The sequence below is a fragment of the Orbicella franksi genome, chromosome 12 (genome assembly GCF_964199315.1).
Source record: "Orbicella franksi chromosome 12, jaOrbFran1.1, whole genome shotgun sequence".
In the NCBI taxonomy this organism is placed as follows: Eukaryota; Metazoa; Cnidaria; class Anthozoa; order Scleractinia; family Merulinidae; genus Orbicella; species Orbicella franksi.
In genome coordinates, this window is record NC_138156.1 from 12,503,762 (window position 1) to 12,524,427 (window position 20,666).

The 20,666-nt window shown below is 40.0% G+C and overlaps 4 protein-coding genes and 1 pseudogene across 6 annotated transcripts in view; 1 reads left to right on the top strand and 4 right to left on the bottom strand.

Moving 5' to 3' along the window:
• Positions 1 to 290, bottom strand: part of LOC145463619 (melanocyte-stimulating hormone receptor-like) — a 5,024-nt gene extending 4,734 nt beyond the window's left edge. The window contains exon 1 of the mRNA XM_081447384.1: positions 260 to 290. Within this exon, the coding sequence (XP_081303510.1) occupies positions 260 to 290 (31 nt within the window). The remainder of the gene's footprint in view (positions 1 to 259) is intronic.
• The window catches only part of LOC145464067 (melanocyte-stimulating hormone receptor-like), a 3,439-nt pseudogene extending 1,740 nt beyond the window's left edge, over positions 1 to 1,699 (bottom strand). Inside the window, exon 1 of the transcript XR_014041387.1 lies at positions 1 to 1,699. This exon is cut by the window's left edge and continues 576 nt beyond it. The product of XR_014041387.1 is annotated as a melanocyte-stimulating hormone receptor-like (transcript).
• LOC145464063 (trace amine-associated receptor 9-like) overlaps positions 1 to 8,867 on the bottom strand; it is a 12,048-nt gene extending 3,181 nt beyond the window's left edge. The window contains exon 1 of one of the 2 annotated variants that reach the window (XR_014041386.1): positions 1,913 to 8,867. Coding sequence is in view for 1 of the 2 variants with exons in the window: in XM_081447880.1 (XP_081304006.1) it covers positions 3,788 to 4,726 (939 nt within the window). In the remaining variant the exon portion in view is untranslated. Of the gene's footprint in view, positions 1 to 1,717 lie in introns of those variants that run through there. The other variant, XM_081447880.1, reaches the window with a different exon arrangement.
• LOC145464061 (digestive cysteine proteinase 1-like) overlaps positions 1 to 12,198 on the top strand; it is a 38,391-nt gene extending 26,193 nt beyond the window's left edge. Inside the window, exons 5-9 of the mRNA XM_081447878.1 lie at positions 8,876 to 9,069; positions 9,490 to 9,581; positions 10,397 to 10,558; positions 10,640 to 10,823; positions 11,483 to 12,198. Coding sequence (XP_081304004.1) covers positions 8,876 to 9,069; positions 9,490 to 9,581; positions 10,397 to 10,558; positions 10,640 to 10,823; positions 11,483 to 11,670 — 820 coding nt within the window. The 3' untranslated portion in view covers positions 11,671 to 12,198. The remainder of the gene's footprint in view (positions 1 to 8,875; positions 9,070 to 9,489; positions 9,582 to 10,396; positions 10,559 to 10,639; positions 10,824 to 11,482) is intronic.
• Positions 12,199 to 12,274: 76 nt separating this feature from the next.
• LOC145462226 (uncharacterized) lies at positions 12,275 to 19,651 on the bottom strand (the record flags this gene model as incomplete). The annotated part of the gene is made up of 9 exons (XM_081445732.1): positions 12,275 to 12,767; positions 13,155 to 13,281; positions 13,621 to 13,804; positions 13,932 to 13,953; positions 14,089 to 14,334; positions 14,463 to 14,700; positions 15,143 to 16,026; positions 16,941 to 16,985; positions 19,150 to 19,651. Coding segments are annotated over 9 exons (2,466 nt in total), but the record flags the coding sequence as incomplete, so codon positions are not given.
• Positions 19,652 to 20,666: the final 1,015 nt, after the last annotated feature.

Consider the following 20,666-nt stretch of genomic DNA (forward strand, 5'->3'; position numbering starts at 1 on the left):
TATTATTATTGTTATTATTTTTATTATTTCCACTGAGCTCCTGGCTCTGTGTGACGGGTGCTTGGGCTGGGGCTGGATATGGCGGGCGGGGCTCGTGGCTGGGTTGCGGTTAGGGCAGGCTTTTAGGGTGCTCTTGCTACCTGGGTTTTGGGGTCGGCAGCTCCAGCCCCCAGGTTCCTGTGCACCCAACCTCCGTGTGCGACTCAGACGTTAAGAATATTTATGTTTTGTAACTTATGCGACCAATGTTCCTACATACTAGTGATGCACTGTTCAGTCTCTAGTGGCATACCCTGAAATTCCCCATGATTGGGAAGAAAATTCGTTGTAGGAGACGAGAAAAACTGTAGAAATGTATTTTATATGACGCCTCTCCCATGAGTATTACAGGTACTAGACAGGCAACGCACAAAGTACAACTTTAACCGTATTTATGCCTAAAAGTGTAAAGCTTTTAAAGCTGGTTCACGTTCTTCCTTCTGAATATGGGATAATCAAATGAAAATGGCAAAGGAAGTTGTTCAGTTGTGGCGGTGAGAAGTCAATCCGAAATTTTGTTTCAGAATTTCTGTCAGTTTACAAGCACGTGTGACAAAGTTCTCGCAATCTTATGCAGTTTCCTTCCCCGTTCTTGAGTTCTCGGTGGCTGTGTGGCAGATTCATCCACGACTGCGTTTAGTTTTCTTTCTCTCGTATCAGGTTTTCCCAAGTTTTAAATGATGGAAAGTTGAATTGGAAAGAGTAGAGTGGTTTTTCATCCACGTTTGAACCTTTTTTCAAAGTCTGATCTGAGGGACGTTAACTTTATCACACCGTTACCTTGATAAGCTGCAGAATTGTCTGATTGTGTCCTTCACTGCTTGTCTTACCTCCTTCATCTTCCAGCAGTACAGAAATGGATTTAGGGTTGAGTTTAACAAAAGCAGCGAGACTGTTACAGTCCCAACGAGACCCAGGGCTGACGAATGTAATCCAGTGATTAGAATAAAAGCTGTGAGAGTACCATATGGAAGGTAACAAGCCAGTAATGTCATCTGTATCCACAGTGCACTAGACACGGTTTTTCTGTATCTTGCTATATTCACTGGAATTCTTCCTCCACTCAGTTGTCCTTGGTGAACCTGACCTTGCACTTGAGTATGATGATGGCGAAGTGTAAGATAAATTTTCGTGTAGCAGACAATTGATGTTACTATACAAAATAACAGTGCTATGCAGATGATGACCAGCACTTAAAAGCCATGAGGTAACGGCAAAGACCCATAATCTCTTTAAAGTTACTACCTGTCTGTATCTTAGTCCCAACATCAGGGCGAGAAGTCTGTCCACACTTATTGCAGTCAGTGTTAACACGGAAACTGCACAAAACATTCCACCTATGCTCTCGTAAAGGAGGTTAATATAGTAACAACGTTTAGAGTGTTCTGGGGACATAAATAAGCTTCTGCGGAGAGGTCGTGTAACAAGGCCCACGCTGAGATCTGTGCTTGCAAGGCAACCTAACAAAAGTTTTGATGGCGGATGAAGGGACGACACCTTTGAAAGAGCAACAATGATCAGAACATTGCCTAAAAATGTCATGATGGAAAGTGGAATATTTATCGTTATAAGAAATATCTTTTGATGAATTCCAAGACCTGTTGTGCAAAGGTACTCCTGAGTGGTGGTTTGGTGTTCATCTTTCGTGAAGTTCGCCATTTTGTTTTGAGCTTGTTATGACAAAAGTCAAAGTTACTTTACTTTGTTCTCAGTTTTCTTTTAAATGTGCACGTACGGCCTGGTACGAGGTTTTAATACTCTTCTTTTGTATTTGTTCTCTTTCCTGGTGATTAGAGAGTAGGTTTTAGAGGAAAGAAATTCGCATTAATGAGGGTTGACAAATGGCTATACCATTTCAAATTTTCCTAAACACGTAAGCACTAGGATTTCTGAGCTAAGATGATTTCCTGAGCATCTAGCTTGGAACACCTGATGTTGATGATGTTCACAAACCTTCTCGTACTCGTACTCAAATCAATAGTCCCTTAATATCCGCTTTCATTGCCTTTCTAATTCTTGTTCTTGGCTTTAGTGGGACAATTGAAGAAGCCTATGTCCGATTTTTTTTGTTGTCACTTTTTCATACGTTGGTTAGAGCTGCATCCAGATTATTCAAGTAGTCAAAAAGCCCTTCGCTTTGGGCAATCGCCTAATAAAAGGCCTTTTGAATTTGTTTTTATAATAGTTTCCCCTCTTAGCATTTGTTTGCATAAATTGGAAGGTGACGTTACATTGTATAAAATGCATTAACCGTTCTTTGACGCGGCTTCCTTTTCCTCCATTTAGTTGCAATTAACAAAGTAAATGTGAAAACAAGAAATTACAGCTTTGACATCTTTTGAGCAGTTTTCACCTGAGTGTCCAAAAGTAATTGTTTTTGCGTTATTACGCTACACGATTGGCTCAAAAAAGTCGCGCCAATTTTTGATATAATCAGAAGCAAACCAAAACCAATCGGTAACTCGCTTGCACACGTTTTCCCGCGCTTTGCGTCAGCTACAATTTACTACGATTTACTATATACCATGAGTTGACGGATTGTCTGTGTCCTTTGTGATTGGCCAAGAGTACTTGCTTTGGTTTTAGTTTTACGACACTCAATTGAAATCCGCTACAGCGATCGCTATTAATGACACCGTCATTATGGTTCAATCTCTCGCCCTCGATCTGAAAAAACGTTTTCTTCCTGTCGCTTGCATGTGGCAGCTGTTATCTCTGTAATATAAACAGATTATTGCTGAGATATACTGGGCTCGATTTGCTGTAGTTTTTGCCAGTGTAAGAAAAGTCTGAAATCAAAACAGTTTAAATATAACTAGGTCAGGAGCAATGAGCAAAGTTATCATTAGCAGGGCGTTGTTTGAATTTATAGTGCACGAATTTCGGAGAAGATACGAAAGGTGGCAACGTCTGTTCGGACCAAATGCTGGGAAGTTCATGTTTTAGGTATTTTTTTCTGCTCTTTTTTTCCCCTCTACATGAAATAGGGACGAGACTCTCTCCATTTCTCGTTAGTAAACCTCAGCTTTGTCCAAAAATGTTTATTTCTTCTTTGAAGGTGCATCATGAAATAGAGGGCTGAGACAAACACTACTGATCTTGAATTTAATTACTTAGCTTGCTGAGCGCTTTCAAGAAGTTACAGCATGATGTCTATGGTAGAACTCGCCGTGTTATATGGGAATTCTATTTTGCTTGCATGAGAATCGAGCGTTTTGCGTCAACCATTCCACGCATCTAGAAATGGAACTCTCCTTTGTATGAGTATCACGCACTACCTGTGACTACCTCGGTTTCACTTTGTTTGGTTTTAATGACAACTTCAGTGGACACCCCCTCCCCCTGCCCCCTTCATTTACATAACACTTTGCAGCTGGTGTTTCTTTTTTATTCGATTCATTACAAGAATTGTTTTTGTTATTATCTCGTTGACACAAAACACCACAGATACAAATGCAAATATTACAATATATATTAGGAATAGTAATTAATTATGTAGAAAATAACGATCAAGTAGATTGCAAATTGTATACACAGAAACTGAAATCATGTAATAAATTAACTACACTACGTTTTCTCTCACATTTCTTTTACTGTACTCTTGACCTAACTGTTGGTACATTAGCTAGTGCTTTTTTGCCGCCTTTTAGAAGGGATTTATACTCTTTTTGATACAAATTTATTTCAATCAACAAAGAGACGTTGTTTGTGTCGGTGCTGTGACGTTGCTGTCTTTTCACTTTATCCATTATTGCCTTTGAACTTGGGATGAGCAGCAAACCTGTTTCATTGTGTCCATGACGGCTTTTCGCACTTCCCTCATCTTCCAGCAGTATAGTAATGGGTTTAGAGTTGAGTTAAACAAAAGCAGAGTTACCGTTACAGCCCAAGAAAAGTTAAGAGATAGTGTCTGCGATCCAGTGTTAACAAATGCACCCACTGATATGGCATATGGAAGATAACAAGCCAGTAGTGTAACTTGTACTAACAATGCAGTAGACACAGTCTTTCTGTAACGTGCTATATTCAGGGTAACTCCTTCTCCACTTGGTTGCCCTTGCTGAACATGGCCCTGCACATGAGTTTGATGATGGCGAAGTGTAAGATAAATTTTCGTGTAACACAAGGTTGAGGTTACTATGCACGTTAACAACACTATGCAGACAAATATTACAGCAATACGAAAGCTGTAAATTACTGTCAGTGCAATAGCAGTGCTAGAAAACCAAAAAGCAGCGACAAGAAGCCACACCCTTCTCAAAGTTACTGCCTGTCTGTACCTTAGCCTCAACAGCAGGGCCAGAAGTCTGTCTACACTTATTGCAGTCAGAGTGAGCAAAGATACTCCACAAAAGATTGAACCTATGGTATTAAATAAGATTCTTAAATAGTGGCAATGTTTGGAGTATTCCGAAGACATTCTGTAAGCAATGTAGAGAGGCTGTGTAATAAGACCCACACAGAGATCTGTGCTTGCGAGGCAAGCGAGGAGAAGTTTTGATGGCGGGTGAATGGACGTCACCCTTTGAAGAGCAACAACTATGAGAACATTCCCCAGAATTGCAGAGATGGAGAGGGGAATATTAAAAGTTAAAATAAATACCCTTTGATGCATTCTGTTAAGAGTTATTGGGCAGAACAATTCTTGAGTGGTCGTGTTGTTTCCATCTTTTGGTGAGTTCGCCATTTCTCGCCAGCTAGTTACTATGACAAGAGTTACTAATCGCTTGCTTTGTTATCAGTTTCCGTCTTCAGAAGGTTTCAGCAATTTTCTATTGCTTCATTGAGCAAGTCTTTATCCTGGTCCAGTAGTCGTTTTCCTGGTGATTGGAACAGTTTTTTAGTTCATAGAATTACAGACATGAAAACTAACGAAAGACTGTTTAGAGTTTTCCAAACAAGGGAAGACTGGCTTTTACACTCAGAGTCGTTATTTATATTTTTTATTTTTAATGTTGTCATTTTATCTGTCGCCGGGAGAACGATCGCGAACATACGGTCCCGTTCGCTATTTACCATCTTTTACTGTTCATTTGCTCAAACTCACGGGAGTGATTATTTCATTCAAAATTCTGGCTAAAAAAAAAGTTTAAGTACTGTAATGAGTTTGGTAAAGCGCGTTTCGATTCGAGCCAAGACAGTAGTTTGTTTATATTGGCTGCAAATCATAATCTCTGGCGGATGTGAAATTATTTTTATCGATATTGGCACGAAATTGCCATTTCAAGAAAACTTTTGCACTTTCATCGAGTACATTCGAAAGTACATGCTAAAATAGTTTTAATGTCAGTCAAGTTTGGAAATAACTTTACACTGTTTTACCACTGCCGAGCGAAGACACATCAGATCGACGTTTTAATTTATCTTTCGAGAAGGAAAACAGGTCCCTCATTGAATTCCGCTATTTTACTGTTAATTGAATTTCCCATTGTTTTATATAAATTCAAACTTAAATGCTTGCAATTGCTTGTCACTATTCAGATTCTCGCAAGTGTCTGACAAAGCTAAAATTTTAATCCGGCCGTGTTATTTTCATTTCAGGTCTCGCTCCTAGACATTCGCCGCGATTTTAGCATGAAAGTAAAGCTGCGATATTAATGACACATTATTAACGAAGCCAAAGCTGAATGTGTTCTGCTTTTTTAGACTTCCGAAACACCGTACAAACTCAGTACCAGCCTGCATGTGAAGTTTTCCCGGCCATATAGGACAGTCGATAAGAAGATGAATCATTAACAAGGCTTCTTTAAAATACATTTTAAAAAAGTACCTGAAAGATGGACCCTGTAACGGTCTTGTATAAGTGGTATACAGTCGTTTAGTCGATGGTGTTATGAAGATATTCTTTAAACAGTTTGTGCGATTTTCAGTGAAAAAATCACTCGCACTGATACTACGCGAATCAATTCGGAGAATCTTCAAGACCAGACGTAGACTGAATGTCGGTCAACAAATGATCTCCATTCTTCGTTTTGATCAAAATGACAAATAGCTCTGTAAAGAGACTTAACGGGTGCATGGCACTAAAGTGACAAAATGACTGCCTGTTCCAAAGACCGCCAGCTGCGCTTTTGTACTTCAGTCTTTCAGCCAATAGCAGGAATTCAGAAGGGCCCAAAAGTAAATATATCGTGAGCTTGATTTGAATTTACTGACGTTTTTCTGTCAGAAATCAAATTAATTTTATAGGAAAAGACTTGTGATAATCTTTTTTTGGAGCAAAATTAGAGACAAAGTTTGGGCAACCTAAAGAGCAATGTGTGCCAGAGTTAAATTCAATTAATTTCTACTCTTTTTAAAACTTTAAGCTACTTATTTTGGTAAAGCGTTTCATCTGTTTGTAATCTTCTTTTGGTTTTGCTCTCTAAATGCAAAGGACGAATTTCTCTCCCGTTTTGTTTTGTCAGGATACATTTTTAAGTTTTTACTGAGGTAAATTGAATACTGCTGCACGGAACTTTATCTTGAATTTCAATTACGTAGCCTGCTGAGGGCAGCTAAGAAGAAATTTTATTTATACAGAATGATGTTTTAGTAAAACGTGTCGTGTTGTTTGAGACTTATTTCATTTGTCGAACGCGAGATACGCCGGCGATGTCCTTTAACGAGAATCGAGAAATGGAACACTCTGTTCTACAAGTATCACACTTTTACCTTGATCACTTTGTGCAAGCTGGAAAAGTTTTAATTTCAGCTGTAGTGGAAATAGAATGTCCTACAACACCTTCATTTGAATGTTTATTGCAATAATCAGTAACTCTGATTGGTTGTTTTGGTGTTTCGTAATTCTAGTCGCTCTAGAACCGTTGTGCTAAGCGGCATGTGTAGTTCACATTGCGAATCTAGTATACTTTACCGCGCTTGCCATAAGATCGATACAGGCGGGTACATTTACAAATGTAAGAACATTGCCATAGCGAGACTAACTATGGAAACTACACAACATCAGAGCTTTAACTGTTGAGCGTCGATCTTAAGCTTTTTACTGGAGTTCAAAACGAAACTGCACTGCTGACTGATAGTAAATATCTTTCATTACCTGTCTCCTTCTTGTTTGTGCGTGCGTAAGGTTTAGACCTTTACGGGAGTCTTTCAGAAAACCTTTCGTATTCGCGTCGCTTTTAACGAAACCATAGAAGAGTATACTTCACCATGCATAAAGCTGACAAATAGAAGAATCAGATGAATTAATTATTTTAAAGATGTGTTCTATTGCACGCAAGCCTTCAAACGCAATACTGACAACGTTTCCTCAACTGAATTACCTGCCTTCTTCTTCGAACATACGACCAAACAAACTGCATCTTGTCAACCAGCAGATGACGGACTGCAAAAGTGCGTGAGGCTTTTTCGCTATTCCTGTTGGTTACTGATAAAATTTATATTGGGAGCTAGACGAATATTTGAATATCGTTGTCGCATGAGAAGGCCTAAGAGAGGAAGTTTTTGATTTATTAAAAAAGCCTCAAAGTTTGGCGCATTGATAATCGAGAGACATTTTGGCCAAGTTTCACTGATAAAAATCTATCAGTTTCACGTTCCAGGGAAACCGCAGAAAACTAAATCTCGAGTGTTTTGCAAGGTTATCGTACCTCATAACGTGGTTGTCAACTCTATCATGCCGACGACGAATGAAAAACAAGCTTGGAACTCCCAAAGGTAGTCCAAATGAAAACAACCCACTGAAATTTGCGGGGAAATATTGATATGCGATAACGGGAAAATTACGATCCGACAGAAAGGCTTCTGGCACGGGAAAACCGAAAAGAAACAAGGCGGTCTAGTGTATAGAGCAAGAGAAAAAAGTAGGGGAAGCCGAGTGCGGAACTAGCAATTAAAATCGATCAAAACGTGTTTACTAATATAAACTCACCAGGTTGAGCTTTTGCTGTAGTACTGAAAACGTACTTAAAACCTTTTTGGAAGCTGGTTTAACCATAGTACAATACTGTGCTGGGGCATGTTGGCCATAGTTTTTTACCGCAGATTAAAACAATAGCCAAGTATCGCTTCACAATTGGCCGTTCCCATTTGTTTTCACAACAGTTCTAGTTGCGGGTAATTTTATCTCTTAGCATTTGTTTGCGCAACTTTGAAAATGCGTTATTTTGTATAAAATGCCGCAATTTCCCTCCTGTGGCCCTTACAAAACTGTGAATAAAACCAATTGCCGGTTTGCTCTGTGCCGAGAACATGACGAATGAACGGCACACACCGATCGCTACATATGAAAATCGTTCTTTGTAATTCATTCTTTCAGCGGGTGAGAGAATTACCCGAAACAATGATCTTTAGGCATTAATTTTTATCGGTTGGCAGCTGGTCGGGAAGTTGACAAGCGTCGGGTAAATGAAAGCATAGTTGGTAGTTGCTGAGCTATCTTGGGTTCGTTGTCCTCGCGCATCCGGCGCGTCAGAAAACAAACTGAAACGGTTGTAATTGGAAGCGTCAGTTTGTGTTTTCATTTCAAAGATACTAATCGATCGATTGGTTATCATTGCGGGGAAAATGTACCGAGTAAAGAGAAATGTCGCACTTTCTTTTATGACATTGCCTAGTAAAAACGTTTCAAAATACACAAGTTAATCACAGACTAAGACAGACTTTTTTTCCGGCCCTATCCCCCACTCGGGGGCAAGGAACTAAGCAAGCAAGCTGAAATGGCCTCCCTCGACTAAAAATAAGATCTTCAAAATTTAATTTTGTTGACTGTATTCTAAATATATCAGTAATTAATATTTCATGAGTAGATAGTTCCCGGCGTATGCATTGTTACAGAATGACATCTTTGTTATCGAGTTAAGAGTTTCTTTTGGGACTTTTGTCTTTTATTTAGGTTCATCAATTCTCACAATCGTAAGCATGTCAGTTTCCAAGTTGCTGTAAATCATTTAGCAGACCGCTCACCCAAGGAGCTTGGAATACTGAGGGGACGCACGTATTCGTATGGTTATAACGGTGGTCTACCATTTCATCCAGACTTGTCAACTTTGAAAGATGTCCCAGACACGTTGGACTGGCGTCTTTATGGTAATAGCAACATGCATGCCAGTTTAATACTTGACGGTCCGAGCGCAGCGAGGTCCTTAAAAAAAACAAGGACCTATATCTTCCCACTACGTGACTGAAATGTTGATAAGAATAAAAAGAGGCAAAATGGGCGTCTACCGCAACGCACAAGCTATGTTTCCACAGCCTTATGCAACATTGCCGCCCAAGTGAGTATGTGAGAACCCAAAAGATCTTTTGGGCTAACCTGCGTTTCCTTTGTTTCTACCTGGAAAGGGAAACCTTCAGTTCGCAGGCTTACCTACAACTAACTCACAACTGACTGCCATCCTATCTCTAGCAGAGTGTTTGGTGAATGGAACATTTTAGCATCAGTAGCGAGATTTTTATATTACCAGGTCAAAGTTGACCGTTTGCCACGACAATCATTGTTCATTTTAGGTGCGGTGACTCCAGTTAAAGACCAAGCAGTATGTGGTTCATGTTGGAGCTTTGGCTCCACTGGAGCCATTGAAGGTGCCTTGTTTCTCAAGGTGGGTTTGCTTTGAAAATTCCTTACCGGTCGTAGCCAAACTTCAGTGTGCAGGTAATCTATCGTATCTCCCACAACGGGCTTCTCCCGCTTTCTTGCGCACTGTTTCATTTACTTTGTTTGCATGTTGCGACCTGCCAGTCAAGTAGGTGGTCATTGCTTTAACTCTAGATCCTTTTCAGAAGTGTTTGACATTAAACAATTATTGGATGAGGTTTTTGTGATATCCAGAATAATCAAGGTCGAGGTAGGGGGTTATCAGCCGAAGCCTTCGGCTTCGGCTGATAACCCTTACCGAGGCCTTGATTATTCTAGATATCACAAAAACCGAATCCAATAATTGTTTTATTATACATTCAACGGAAAAGAATGGAAGTTATGTTTTTGCTTCGTCACTGACGGGAAGCAACACAAAGCGCGCGAACTTGACATGATTGCTCTTAGAAATCATGCACCGCGGTCACACATGACATGATTACCCGTGACCTTGAGTGTCCTTGACATGATTATTGTATAATCTGCAGTTATGACGTCACAGGCGCTGATTTTGAAAATTCACTGTACGCTTTCGGCCAATCAGAAAAGAGATAGTGAGTTCAATGTATAATAATCACAATAACTGCAAAGCAGACGAGTAAGATTACCTTAACATATTACCCCCACTTAGGGAACTCAAGAAAACACCACCAACCCCGCCCCCCAGATGCCTCCACTCCTGTCAAATACTGATCAAAACGTCTTCCAGGAGACTCCATGGTTAGTAGTCATATCAGAGTCACAACGCTTACTAGTGCTTTATCTGTCTGATTCTTGCAGACAAAGAATCTTGTTCGCCTTTCTCAACAAAACTTGATCGATTGCTCCTGGGGTTTTGGTAACAACGGATGTGATGGTGGAGAGGAGTTTCGATCGTATCAGTGGGTGATGAAGCATGGTGGAATAGCTACAGAGGAAACCTATGGGCAGTACTTGGCCCAGGTATGTATTCAATTAACAACGTTGTCCTCAGGCAGACTGGTCTCCTCTTTCACTTACAATCCGTATATCCTGTTTGCTTAGGATGGACGGTGTCACAACGGGACCATTGGTGCAAAGATTTCTGGTTTTGTGAACGTTACCTCAGGAGACCTAAGCGCTCTCAAGATTGCCATAGCTCAAAATGGGCCAGTAGCTGTGGGGATAGATGCGTCACACAGATCATTCGCTTTTTACTCCTTTGGAGTGTACTATGAACCCCAGTGTGGTACGTTGGGGTCGGTCAAGCTATGTTTGGTGTTTTTTGCTCATGTTTCTGGTTATGAACTGTACACGCCAAAAGGACAATGAAATATTTATTGACTCCTTTCGCAGTCGTTATACTCTGGTCCCATAGACTATCTTCTCCTTTCGTCTACTTAGCCTAGTCCACACTAGCAACATAACGACATAACGACATCAGAAGGACGTTATGTGGTCATGCTTCCTATGTGAACATCTGACATGATAGTAACATAACAGCATAAACATAACGATATAGGGGAAAAAAACTGATCTTTTCCTTATGTGTTTATGTCGATGTTCTCATTACCGACACAAGCGATTATATCGTTATGCCATTATGTCTATATGTATATGTCGCTAGTGTGAACCAGGCCTTATTAAAGCGAAAAAGCCGTGGCTCACGCGGAAAATCAAAGCAGGTTGATTTTCTGCTTCGCGGTTCAAATCCGATTTGAGGGAAGGAAAAGAAAACCTGTGGGTCCAGGTCACAGAGGAAGTCTGAAAATGCCTTGAAATGACGTTATGACATTGAATATTATACTCTACCTTCCCATAAAACTGAATTAGAATTGGAATCGACTAAGCTCGTGTGTCACTCGTCATTTCATTCCTTACTCTTGTTTTTTTTTTTTTCTCCGCTAGGAAATAAAGAAGAAGATTTAGACCATGCGGTGCTCGCCGTTGGTTATGGGACCATGAACGGTCAGGCTTACTGGCTAGTTAAGAACTCCTGGTCCACCCACTGGGGTGATGACGGCTACGTGCTCATGTCTCAGAAGGATAACAACTGTGGAGTAGCCACAGATGCCACCTTCGTTCAAATGGAATAGGCCTGTGTTCTTCGTTAGCACACACGTCCTAAATTGTATCCGCGGCAACGACAATGGATTAACGATCAAATCGATTAGATCTACCTAACTAGAAAAGTAGGAATTCCAAACCACTGAGATCGCTGGGTGCTTACCATTTAGCCAACTGAGCAAAACATTCTGAAGTTTCGGCAGAGAGTTTCCTGAAATCCGTTTAAAATTTGTGATTTAAACACCTTCAGGGGTATTATTTCTCTTTTTTTTGTCGTAACGGAAGGTCGGAAATTTTCTTGCCATTTGCTCGTTCTCTTTTTTTCCTAGTCTCCCATTTAGGAACAAAAAATCAGAAACTGAATTACCAATGAAAGTGCCATTTCTTTCGGTTGTTTTGCTGATTTTGAGAAAATCGTCACAACTATTCGACGGTCATCCTAACCTGCTACTTCCTATACATTGTAAGCACTCGCTTTATCAGTTTAGAGTTCAGAAACTGATCATGTAAATGATCTTTGAACAAAAATTGTAATAAAGCATTAAGCTATTTTTGTATGACACTGTGTGTTGGTTGAAACAGGGTAAAAGCGTTAACCCCGCAAGTCAGAGGACTACTGGTAATAACCTTGCTGGCAGAAGATGTTATATGACATGAATTTATTACTTGCAGCACAAATTTGAAACAGCGTCAAACTTTCTCCCGTAACAATATATTTATTATGTCTATCAAAACACATCCTTGTGCATTGTTGCTCCTATGTCCTTTAATCGAACGGATTGAAAAACAACCAAATTCATCAGAAGCAAAAGCGTCCTACGACTTTTGACTAGAATATATCCAGTGGAAACAAAGGCACTCCGAAGGGGTCAAAAGGCAAAACTGTCCATGCTATGAACATTCACTGTTCACCTTTTCTGTCGACCAGGGTAATGTGGGCACCAGGCTGGTTTTTCACTGGAGTGCTTCTTGAAGTAAGGATGTAATCGTTTGTTACTGTGCTTTCTTGATAGTCCAAGCCGAAGTGGTCGATTGCATGTGGTCTTTGGTAAAGGCGTGATTAGATGTGATGGTCCTTCCTTACCGTCAGCGTCCCTGTTTTCGTCATCTTCATCGACTTTATTCCCTTAGATTGGAAAACAAGAACAGTTGACAAAAAGCTTACTGCATTTCACGGTTAGAAAGGCTATTGTAATCCTTGAGATTAGAGAATCGACGGTTTACAAGAGGCATTCAATTCTGTAGCGCAGCACCGTGGTTTACTACAACTCGCCAGCCGATTGCAGGTAGCCTTCAAGTGTTTCGTCAAGTTGCCCTGACAATTCGTCTATACTCTTTATACAGGAACGCGTCACTTTCCTATAGTTTTCCTATCGAGAGGCGGGGTATGTTGGTGGCGAGCCCTGGACTGCCTATGGTAATGAAAGTAGATTTTTTTAGAAGTCACCGCGAAGTGAGAAAATCTAGGACTTACTTTCGCCATTGTGGGTTGTCCTGCAAAAAGCGCTCTTACCTAGTTCATTTGATGCTGGCTGGCTGTGATAAGAAGATGCGCTTTTCCACAAGAACGCGGGACTTGCCATGGACATGCATTTGTTGTCCTCATCACGTTTCAACGTTTCACTGCAGCTAGGCACGATCTATAAACGAGATTTAATATGTTAGGGAGATGACATTGAGGAGCCATTCCCCTCATTATTTCTTTGCTTGAGATTTATTAAGTAAAACGCATTTTGGGAGCTTCTCTATAATTCCTAACTATGCATTTATTCAATCAACAGGTCTCTTGAGTTTACGTGTCATTGAAAAGTGGAACCAAGGTCTACTTTTCGCAGCTATTACTACGACATTTTTCATAATTATAGCCTTTATGCGAACTTTTCCTGTGTCAATGTTGTATGCCCAGCCACTTAAGACGCTCATGCGGCTTCCTCGGCGAGAAAACTGAGTTCCAGCAAACTTTTGTAAAGATCGCATACCTGAGATTTTTTCAGGGCGCATTGGACAAGAATCATAGCAAACTGTAGCAGCTCAGGGCCATCCAGGTCAGTTATCTTATCCTCAATTTCGGTGCGAAGCTTTTCGCTTTTGTCCTGAAGACTGTTAGTGGATTTCCTTTTTTCTTTCATGTCTGATGGAAAAGAATTACACCAAACCAAAAAGCTTTGTTTCACAAATTAGGCCTCCTTAGAAATAAGTCATTAGAAATACGTTGCTTCAAGGGCGCAGCAAACTCAGGTTGTTTGTCCTACCTTAGACGTTTGGATGTTTAGAATTGATTGGTTTGTACTGGACTATCATTCTGTTAAGTCCTAGCAGAAGAAGGAGAACGGAAACAGCACGACACCCGAACCAGCTTTTATCGGGGTATAGGAAGAAAACCACCGCGCGCTTTAAACATTTAAACTTAGCCGAAGGTTCTGGACAATGCCCTTGCAGAAACTAACCTGATGACTCTCCCAGTTTTATGTTGTCTTGATTGACATAATTGAACTGTCTCTTGTTCTCCTTAACATCATTGTTCATCACTGAGCCATTACCTGGAGGAGCTATTTCATTTATATCATCGTTTCTCTGGCCAGAAAAAAATGTTGTTATTTCCTTTTCCCCTTGGTTGATAGGTCCTTCGGTTTGCAAATTTTCCGGTGGAGCTTCAGAGTGAGTAGCTTGAAGAGTACGAGGTTTTGAATCACCTGCAAAAATATTGAACGGGTTCTCTTCAGTTCTCACCGAGGCTAAGCAAACGTTGCTGATCGCGTTTGGACCTTTTTTTCTGTTAGAGAGGCTGGTTGTTCGTTTATCGATTTGTCTAAATACTCACTTAGTCGGACTTTATAAAAGCATTCGGCATGCCGAGGAGGCCTGTCATTGAGGTTTTTCACTGGAATACTTGAACTAAAACTCTCAAGGTCTTGAGAAGTTGCTGTATTGGTTGGAAACACGTCACACTGGTCGACCCAGTCGTCCGCCTGTTTTCGTTCGAATTCGTACAATAATATTTCTGCCTGAAGTAAATCTTTCCTTGACTGTAAAGCGCTGCTATCCACGTCATCGAGAGGCTGATTTGAAAGCAGAAAATAAAGAAATAAAGCAGAAAATTAACGACATAAAACTGGCAGTGCTCTAAAACAATCAAGCAATGGTTGAATGGTCATCTGTTACTGAAAATATGACAAATATCTCGTGTTGAAAAGCTTTGAGCTGGTAATTGGCCACTGGAGTAACGGCAGTATCCTGTTACTTAAGTCTTAACAGTTCTGAAGTAGAGAACATTTCTCGTGTTTCTCTTGGCAGACACGAGTAGCAAGCGAGTACAATGATCCGTTTTTCTAAACCTCTAAAGCCTATTACTGCTAGACTTCGAAGGTAAATTGTAATCATATTTGCTGAATCAATGAATGAACGAACGAACGAACGAACGAATGAATGACTCAATAAATCAATGAATAAATAAATAAATAAACAAATAAATAAATAAATAAGTACTGAAATAAGACTTACGTCAGTTATAAGTGCTCTTTCGTTTATAGCGCACAGAGACGAGCACAAGCCAGTGTTCTCAGGTAATGGAGGATACTTGCATGCAATGTTATAAGTGATAGGCGATTTACTGAGCATCACTTGGACTTCATTATGACTTGGATCCTCCTCGTTTGTGATTATCAATATCTGCTGTTTCCCTAAGAGTTCTGAGTTTTTCCCAAGCTGGTCAGTCAGGCATGTTTCACCACCTTCCTGTTTACCGTTCATTGAGGAAGCTTTAGCTGTTCCATATGCAGACGAACCTTCCTTCTCCGGGGAATTTACACTCAACAAATGTCCATGGTGTTTTTGGGAAAATTTTGAGCAAAAAGATTTGGTACACGGTCCTTTTTTCGGCTCTTCGTAGAAAGGTGCATTTTCAATGTGAAAGTGATCTCCTGTCGAACTTAGCCAGTTCAAGTTGTTGCTTTCGGAATTAAAGGAAGGTCTTTCACCGAAAGAGCTCACTTTCGAAACAGGGTTGCCAGAAATTTGTTCGTCTACAACTTCCATTGCCTTCCCCGTGGAGTTGCTGGTTACTTCCTCATTCTGAACAGGTACTTCCTGGTCAGCGTAAATGCGAGAAGCGTCTTTGCAATCGTTACTGGCCTCCTCTTGGGAAAAGAACTGTCCATATTCACTGGAATTTTTGATTTCGATATCGAGGGTCGTTTTAGTGAGTTTCTCGGCAGGTGAGCCAAATGCTTTGTGTGAGGGGTTGCTTCTCTTCAAGGCTGGTCTGCAAGTCTGTTTATAGTGTTTGTTGAATCCTGGCTCTTTTATTTGTTCAAGTTGTTCTTCAGATAGCAAGTGTGCTTGCTTGACCATAGTAAACAAAGACAAGGTTGATTGATGTGGCGTAACTGTCGAAATGAAAAGCAACTTGAACAATGCGCGCGTGCACATAGACTATGTAATGGTAATAAGTAGGTGTCGAGTCCTCAGTAAAAAAAACTCATTAATAATTCATGAAATTAAACAAAGGAAATCATGACCGTGACAGTGCTTAAATATCTGATCTTAATTAACATAGATTTTTACGATTTTATTTCTCCGTTTTCTCCTTAGTTTTAGTTTCGATTGAGAAGATATATCAAACACTCAAGACAGTGTTTGACCACGTTTCCAAACACCTCAAAGTTCGTCAAAAATACTCCGCGTCGTATTTTCAACTCTCTTCTCGGTGCTTGGAAATGTGGTCAAAGACGGTCTTTCGTACGTGCTTGATATATTACATACAAATGGTAAACGGAATCGTACGACCGCGAATCGGGAGTCAGATTTGTTTAATCACGAGTATGATTACAGTCCAAATTGGACGACACGAAGTCCTGTTACCAATTAATCATAGCTGTAACAAAATTTGAGAAAAGAAAAGGCGAAAGGTTTAACTTTGTGGTGAGAAAAAGTAATTTAATTGTTCTCGAGATTCTTGGAGAAAGAAATGATTCATTCAAGTGTACGTTACCTACAACAGCGTGCGCAAATGACATGTGCTGTCCAGTAACACGAAGCATGACATAAATTATCTAGTAAAAAAAGGCTCCGACAAGGCTGGCTGATAACTAATCAGCTTTGAGAATTTTGTTATCATTATTATTATTGTTTGTTCCCAGGCATTTGGGCCACTGAATGTCAAATAAAATAACTGCATGATTTGCCGATTTTCATTTTGAAGATTGTTTAGAACTTGGGTGTAAATGTTAATTTCTTCAGTTTCTCAATAATCTTGTCCGAGCCAAAATTTAAACACTTCCAACAGATCCAGGAAACTTACTCTTATTTTCTGTTACAGACCACTTCACTCCGATAGCTGGCCAACCTGTTGGTAATGAAGAAAACGTAAATTGAGTCAGTCTCAGTGTGCAGATAGAGTGGTTTTCAATTGAGTGTCGTAAAACCAGAACCAAAGTAATCACTCTAGCCCATCACAAAGGACACAGAAAATTCAGTGAACCAATCAAAGCTCAAAGTAATTACATGTAGGTCATGCGAAGCGCAGGAAAACGGGTGCGAGCGAGTCACTATTGGTTTTGGTTTTATTTCTGATTGGTTGAAAAAGTGGAGCGAGTTTTTTTGAACAATCGTGTAGCGTAGTTGATACAAAACCACTTACTTTCAACACTCTGAAAACCGCTCTAAATGACAAGCACTGAAGCATGCTTTTCTCTGATTAGGGTATCGATTTACAATCGATTATCAAACTTTTAAAATACATTTTCAAAGTTAAAGCGCTATCAGATTTATGTGTATTTTTTTCTTGCTCGTTATTCGGAATCACCGACAGGGGCAGCCTGGGAATTCGCGAAAAATATATGTGTTATTTGCCGGCTGGGAGGTCCGTATGGTGAAAAACTGTGACCGAGGTCTTGAAAATACTGCCCGAGGTCGCAGGCCGAGGGCAGCATTTTCAAGCCCGAAGTCACAGTTTTTCACCATACGGACCGACCGTAAGCTGGCAAATAACATGTTTATTTTTTTTTTTTCCTGCAGTAAATTGGTTTTACAGATTGCAAATGGGTTTGTTTATGCAACACTTGTCATTGAATCGGCTTGCGCGCCGTTTACTAATGATTTGTAAAAAATCTCGGCAACGAGCGAGTAACTCAGATAGTAGACAAAGATAGATGTATTAAAAAACAGATTTTTTTCGAACTACTTTGTGTTAGTTGCATTTATTTCACCAGTTAAGTTCTCCAAAATTGTTTTTGCGGTGTGAAATTTCGTGCGAAGTTTAAAGTTTTACTACAAAAACAATTTCTGTAAGTCGTTGCTTTCAAAATCACTTGAAATCAGACTTTTCTACCGTAAATTGAATAGCAGAAAGCGGGGAAATTCGTTGAGTGTATTCCACAGAAATTCTCCTAAATACAGCAACGATCAGAGAGGTAAACTCGACTGAAATTGACTCAAATTTTACGGCGAGAGAAACACAGGATTACGCGCCATTACAGCGCCAAACTACACAAACAACCAAGCAAACTCTCACGACTTCAAAACACTTAATTGAATTTACTTACAGTGACTTTCCTTGCCATTCTAAAGTGAACAGAGATAAACTTGCGTTGACTAATCGTCGATGGACGTGTAAAAAAGGCAAAAGATTGACGATTATCGCTAACTTTTAGAAGCGAAATTTAGGCAGCGAAGAAAAAATCCGGCCCGTGGGCCGTATCGTAAAAAGCTGGACCGGTCACGTGCGCATGATTAGCCAATCAAGTTCGAGGATTTAGGAATCCGGCCCGCTCAGATGCTTGATAAAAAAAATAATAAATGATACTACAGAACACTATGTACAGAAAGACGCATCAGATAGATCGCTCTAATATGGATCACACTGGTCCACTCTCTGCTTAAATTCGTTCGTCCGTCCATCCGTTTGTTCGTTAGTTCGTTCGTTCATTGGTTCATTCATTTATCAATTAACACCACTGCTTACTCCTCCCAGTGTTAGCAATTTAGCCATTTGTGAGACCGGATTATATAAACTTAAGCTGGCTCAATATGATTTCCAGCACTTTTCAAGACTTGGAATTTTGATGGGCTATTATAACCACTCTTAACCAGTTGATGCTACAATCATGGTATCAAAAAACTGCCCAGTTATTAATGAACACGTTGTCATCATTTTCGTGACAAAATAGGTTACCATAGGAACAGTATAAACTGCTTAAAACACCATTAATTTTAGCTTTAAGTGAATATTATTCAAAAACGGTTCGGTGAAACCCAGGATAAGAGTGGACTTCTGTCACAGTTTAAAAACATTCTGTACATGGGGTTTAGAGCAACCAAAAATTTTCGCAATTTAAGAGTGGTCATAATAGTCCATCAAAATTTAAGTCTTGGAAAGTCCTGGAAACTGTTTTGAGCTAGCTTAAGACCTAATACCTCCTATTTTGGAACCTTTTTAAGTCTACCTTTGAAGTGTATGACCCTGCGATCCTCGTCGATTCAACTCGTTTAAATAACCTACGCACACTTACCGTTGTTCATCAATTTAAAGTGGCTTGGGGCATTCCAATCAAGGTATGACTCATGTTGCGAAGCCTCGAGTTTTCCTTTGTCATCTTTACTGGACTTGTAGCTATCGTGCACGCTTTTATCAAGTGGCGAAGGAAGAGTTGTACACTCAGCGAAATACTTGTATTCCTTTGAAATGATCTTGAGATTCCTGAAGTTATCAGCCATCGAAGGTCTTTCATCACACATTTCTATGGATGGAACTGTTCGGTGTTCTCGGGGCAAGGAATTTGACACTGATGTTGTGTGGTCGATATTTTGTTGCATCTCTAATTGGCATTTTTGATCATCACAAACGGACACTGTAAAATCAGGGATATCTTTCCCCCGCTGCTCATTTCTGATTGGTTCTGCTGTCTCTTCTGTTAACTGCTGACAAGTGCTTTTGAATATGAAGAGCCCTTCGTCCTTCAGGTGGCTTCTAACCTCGGATATTGTACCGCTCACTGGCAGGTCATCTGGTAAGATTTATTGAAATTATATTAAGACATTGTGCTAAATACTAGTGAATATATAAGAGATCGTGTCTTTGAACTGAGATATGAAAACATGACTGATTAAAGCCTGAAAAAAATTCAGGCTTGAACGGGATTCGAACCCATGACCTCTGCGAGACCTCTGCTGAGGTCATGGCTTCGAATCCCGTTAATTTCACAACTGCTTGTTGTGTGTGTAACTGCGATGATCAATCATGTTTCATATCTTTCTCCTTCATATATTCACTTGTATTCTTCACCATCTACGAGTATATTACGAACTCACAACTGCTTAGTTGTGTGTATAACTGCGATGATCAATCACGTTTTCACATGGTGCTAAGATAATTCCTGTTCAAGATTGGCCAAACTTTCGCGTCTAGAGGGGAGATTAGGATTAGCCAGACGGTTTAATAACTAAGGCCCGGGTTAAACGTCGAACTTCACACGAGAAGTCGGAGCTAAAGCAAGACAAGTTCAACGTTCGACTCAACTGAGTTCGTCCGACTGAATTTAGATCGACCACAAACAAGTTCTATCCGTCTGAAGTAGACGTAAGGGCTAATACGTTGTGTAAGCTTCAATGCAAAAATTTTGCATTGAGAAAAGTTAAAAAGGGATACTGTGACGCAAAATCAGCTGACATTACTGAAACTACTTTAGATATTGAAAGCTTAATATAACCCATGCATTTTGAAGAGTCGGAACATTTATGAGCCGAAATATTTACTAGTCGTAGAATTTTGTTCTTGTATTATAAGGAAAGAAGACTTGAGTAAACCCTTTTTAAGGAGAAAAAAAATCGATGAGTTTATATAGTGTACAAAAGTGTTGGAAAAACCACAAAACAGAAAGGTTATAGGTAAAAAATAGAACTGAAAAACAGAACAGCAAAGAGCCATACAAGGCCCTTGTATACCTTCATAAAATGAATTCTGCGATGCTTCATCCATATCAAATGTTACGTATGCTGTATTTTCCAAGAATCTTCGCTCCCTGCCTGA